Below are 5,000 nucleotides of genomic sequence, written 5' to 3'. Positions count from 1 at the left end.
CTGCTTGTCTCTGCTCTCCTCTGTCTCTGTCTGATTGTCTATCTCTCCGTCTCTGTCTGTGTCGCTCTCTCCACCCCACCACCCCCTATCTCTTTCATACACGCACACGCACACACACACGCGCGCGCGCGCGCACACACACACACACACACACACACACATACCTACGTACGTACACACCCTCGCAAATAACCCTCACCCCGACCACCACCACCACCCACGACACACACACACACACACACGCGCGCGCGCGCGCACGCGCGCCCTCGCAAATAACCCCCCACCCCCAACCCCCGACCACCGCTACCACACACACAGCACAACGCTCATCGCTTACGTTGCTCGATGCAGGAGACGTTATCGTGGGCCAGACTAAATCCCTCTTGGCAAACGCAGTGCAGATGCCCATCGGTATTTCTCTCACAGTGGTGCCGGCAGCCCAGTTCTTTGCACTCTGAACAAAAAAATAAAAAGTGACACTATGCTTTGTCTCAGTGGACTGCAGTTTCAAACAATTTCATTTTCAGATATGCATGTGCCTAAACCCCCTTCGCGTGTATACGCAAGCATGAGATCAGATACGCACGTTAAAGATCATGTTATCCAAGTCAGCGTACGGTGGGTTATGGAAACATACCCAGCATGCACACACCCCGAAAACGGAGTTTGGCTGCCTACATGGCGGGGCAAAAACGGTCATACACGTAAAAGCCCACTCATATTCATACGAGTGATTGTGGGAGCTGCAGGCCACGAACGAAGAAGAAGAAGAAGAAGAACTTCCTCTTCATATATGCGTCGAAGCGTCCGAATCGACGTACATACGCTACACCACATCTGTTAAAAAAAAAAAAAAGGGGGTGCAGGGGGATTGGGGGGCGGGTGCAGATGATGATAATAATATGTATACTTACATAGCGCCTGTCCTCCTTCAGAGACAGAACTCTGAACGTCTTACAAACAGGGAGTCGTTTGCACAACACGCCGTCTACCTGTAGCCAGTTGCATTGCTTGGTTCCAACTGTTTGACAGTTACACGTGACTAAATGCCTACGTTGACCGAACTACGCCATTGGTCAGTTCCATACTACACACAGTTAGTGGCGGGTTACGACCATACTGGGCTCTTCCGTCCGAGCAATGCAACTGACTCCTGGGCGCGAACGAATGAGTGCATTTGTTGAAACTTTGGGTGCATGGCCAAACTGTGTGTTGTACTGTTGATGAAAAATCCTTTTCTAATATATCATTTTATATATCGGCTTTTTATCAGCGAACGTATCAACAATTTCCCTTTAGAGATATACAAAGTAATCTTGTATTTTCTACCTTGTATCTGACACTTTATAAAAATCCACATGTCCATAGCTATCTCCCGTTCTCTAAATTAGAAAAAGATCGATCTTGGGGTTGTTGTTTTTGTTTAAACCATCACTTATACATAATACCCCCGCCCCACCCTTTCCCTAAACGGTCAATAATAAAGCTTATCAGCTTAGAAGCAAATTAACGAACAAAACTATGAAGCAACCAATACAATCTCATTTATCAAAATAAAAGAAATATGAGTGAAAATAATGAATTAAGTCAAAGACCTTACCAGGCGATTTGGAACTGGAAGACCTTAAAGCCGAACTGTTGCTCACTGTGGAAAAAACAATAGACATTATTAGTTAACCTGTAGCTCAGACAAAGAAAGAGGGGGGAGGGGGAGGGAGACTGAGAGATACAGACAGACAGACAGACAGACGCACGCACAAACGCACGCACAGAGAAAGAAACAGACAGACATGCGAGACAAACAGATAAACATGTCAGAATGGTAAAGACGCTTTTCTGCCAATACAGAGTCCGTGAGGGTGTGGGTTCGAATCCCGAAAATAGAAAGTAGGAGGTTCATAATATTAAATTTGCACACACGCAGGCGCGCACACAGACACAAACACACGCACACACAAACACATGTGCACGCACACACACACACACACACACACACACACACACACACACGCATACACAAATGACATACTCACACGGACACACAGACAGACAGACAGACAAACACACACACAAACAATGTTTGACTGGTAAGGAGATTCAGGCAATGACGATTGATCCATCAAAAAGTTCTTTAAAGACAACAACAAAAGCATTCACATATTGTGTGTGTGTGTGTGTGTGTGTGTGTGTGTGTGTGTGTGTGTGTGTGTGTGTGTGTGTGTTTTAACCATTCGTTAGTGTTGCCTTTTTCTTTTCTTTTGTAACTTAGAAAAAAAATCTAAGTGTTATGTTTAAACAAAGTCATTGAAAATACTCTCATGGAACCTCAAAGGGTACAAAGAGACAATAGACGGACTTACGACAAATAAATTAACACACTATTAGGTCATGAAACACTTCAGTCAATATGATATTATCTTTTTCAAGAAACCCATCTAGATAAAGACACTGCAAGTAACATCTTCATTTCAAATTTTGCACCTGGAATTCATTATGTACGTCACAAACGTAAAAAAGCAGTAAGTTCATCAGGCGGGATATCAATTTACATTAAAGAAGATTTAAAAAAGAACATCAACATACTGCCAAGCAGTAACAGCGACATTGTGTGGATAAAGATACCAAGCACCAATGACAACGACACTTTTGTGGGATGTGTCTACATTCCTCCAGAAACATCTTTTGGGAAAGTAATACCACGGACATCTGGGATAAGTTAGAAGAAAACGTCGAAGAAATCAACGAAAAGGGAACATCATACTTTATGGAGATTTCAATGCACGAACAGCTGGGATACCAGATTTTATTCAAACGGAAAATGAAAACAACAGATATAACTTACCATATGATGATCATTGTGAATTAATGTACAACAGAAATTCTAAAGTTGGCTTTGTGCAAAAAGCTGGTAGAAGACTGGTGTCCATATGCATTGACAATAATTTGTGTATCCTCAATGGAAGAACACTGGGTGATTTAGATGGACACTTTACATGCTATAGCCTAAATGGCTGTAGTGTTGTTGATTATTTTATTTGTTCTAACACTACGAAAAAAAGACATCTTACATATGAAAGTTCATCCCCTTAAATCTTTTTTCAGATCACTGCCCGATGGAATTAAGTTTTTTCGTAACTGGATTTTCGACAAAATCAAAAAGGAATTCGTTATCAGTTAAAACGTTATGAAAAGAAACTTTTAAACCTGAAGACGTTACACACTGATACTTATGGGATGCCTTTTCAGACGAGAAATATTTAAGAGCTTTCGAAATGCCATGGATAAAAACCCAACTTGTTCAAATAGAACAAAGATTAGATACGTACATTGAAAATAAAACCGATATTTCTAAACTAGCACTAAACAATACCGTGAATGATTTTACACAACTGATGAAATCAGCGACTAATATAAGTCTTAGTAAGAAAACAAACGTTCGTAAGCGCAAAAGAAAAAACGTTAAAAAATGGTTTGATAGTGAATGTTGTGAACACAGGAAAGATCTTAGATCAATACTGAATGCCATAAATAGGCATCCATATAATAAATCCCTATGCAGAAAATTTTTTTTTCCAAACGTAAGATCTATAACAGGCTGTTAAGACGAAAGAAAAGAATGTACACAAATGATCTTGCGAATAAAATCAGCGACATCCTTTATAGAGATCCGAACACCGCCTGGAAAACATTAAAAAGTTTACAAACTGCAGGCGAGAATGCCACACGCAAATATCAGTTGAATACATCCATATGGATTTCATATCTGGAAAAAGTCATCGGCAAAGAGGTGAATATAGAAGAAAAACAAAGGCAAAAAATCAGAAACGAACTTAAAAGAGTGAAACAGATGAAAGTCTGCTTTCAAATATCAACTTAACCCTTTCACCGCCAAGCTCGCATTTACGCACAGGCGTGGTAAAGGACCCATGTCACTGAAAGGTGACCATTCATTGGTCTGTTATCCATGAACCTACTGCTCTTAATGTTCAGTGGTAGGATAGGCTATATTTGCTATACATCGCAGGGGGGAATCTCCAGCTGTTCTTAGCCATTGTCTTTTATGTGTTTATACCACAAGGGAATTTTGTACTCTAAATTGACTGGCGGTGAAAGGGTTAACAATATCAAACAAAGAAATCAAGAAAGCGTGCAAGCATCAAAAAAGTAATAAATCACCGGGATTGGACGGCATTACAAACGAAATGGTCAAAACAAGTCTTCTAATAACTATCCATATCATCCAAAAAATGTTTAACATTATTTTCGCGCAAGGCATATATCCAGAATGTTGGAAAAATGGTTTAAACATTCCATTGTATCAAAATGGGAACCCGGGAGATCCAAATAATTATAGGGGAATAACCTTAACCAATACCTTGGGAAAAGTATTCTGCACAATATTAAATAATCGAATGACTGAGTACCTAGAACACCCAATGAAGGAACAAATTGGATTTCGGAAACACTACAGAACAACTGATCAAACCTTCATTCTAAAAAAGATCATTAATGAATTAATTAAAGTAAAAAATGGTAGATTATATGGTTGTTTTGTGGATTTTGAAAAAAAGCCTTTGATAATGTTTGGCACAATGCCTTGTTCCGAAAGTTGAAAAGAATGGGCATAACCGGAAAATGCTTTGATATAATTAAAGACATGTATGATAATTCCAAAATTCAAATAAATTCATACGAAGGTCTCAGCACAGAAATAACTATACAGAAGTGAGTACAACAGGGCAATACACTAAGCCAATTTTTGTTTAATATTTTTATAAATGACATTGTAAAATATATGGAAAGTAACGATTCTCCAAAATCCAATGCTGTTTCACTCAGCAAGATACTATGTTTACTTTATGCTGATGATCTGGTTATTCTGTCTTTAACAAGAAAGGGATTGCAACGAAAATTACATAATTTGAACACGTATTGCCATTGTTTGGGACTAAAAATTATTTGAGAAAAAGCAAAAGTGGTAATCTTTACAAGATCTGACC

The 5,000-nt window shown here is 39.4% G+C and overlaps 1 protein-coding gene and 1 long non-coding RNA gene across 4 annotated transcripts in view; one reads left to right on the top strand and one right to left on the bottom strand.

Annotated features, from left to right (window-relative positions):
* Window positions 1-5,000, top strand: part of LOC143279685 (uncharacterized) — a 90,042-nt gene that overhangs the window by 5,796 nt on the left and 79,246 nt on the right. The window lies entirely within an intron of this gene.
* The window catches only part of LOC143279684 (uncharacterized), a 169,325-nt gene that overhangs the window by 104,857 nt on the left and 59,468 nt on the right, over window positions 1-5,000 (bottom strand). For all 3 annotated transcript variants that reach the window (XM_076583774.1, XM_076583773.1, XM_076583776.1), the window contains exons 4-5: window positions 1,601-1,645; window positions 338-454 (exon numbers count right to left, since the gene is read on the bottom strand). In XM_076583774.1, the coding sequence (XP_076439889.1) occupies window positions 338-454; window positions 1,601-1,645 (162 nt within the window). The remainder of the gene's footprint in view (window positions 1-337; window positions 455-1,600; window positions 1,646-5,000) is intronic.

Source organism: Babylonia areolata, chromosome 3 (assembly GCF_041734735.1).
Source record: "Babylonia areolata isolate BAREFJ2019XMU chromosome 3, ASM4173473v1, whole genome shotgun sequence".
Lineage (NCBI taxonomy): Eukaryota > Metazoa > Mollusca > Gastropoda > Neogastropoda > Buccinidae > Babylonia > Babylonia areolata.
The sequence above is the reverse complement of the archived record's forward strand: the minus strand, read 5'-3'. Positions and strand labels throughout refer to the sequence as shown.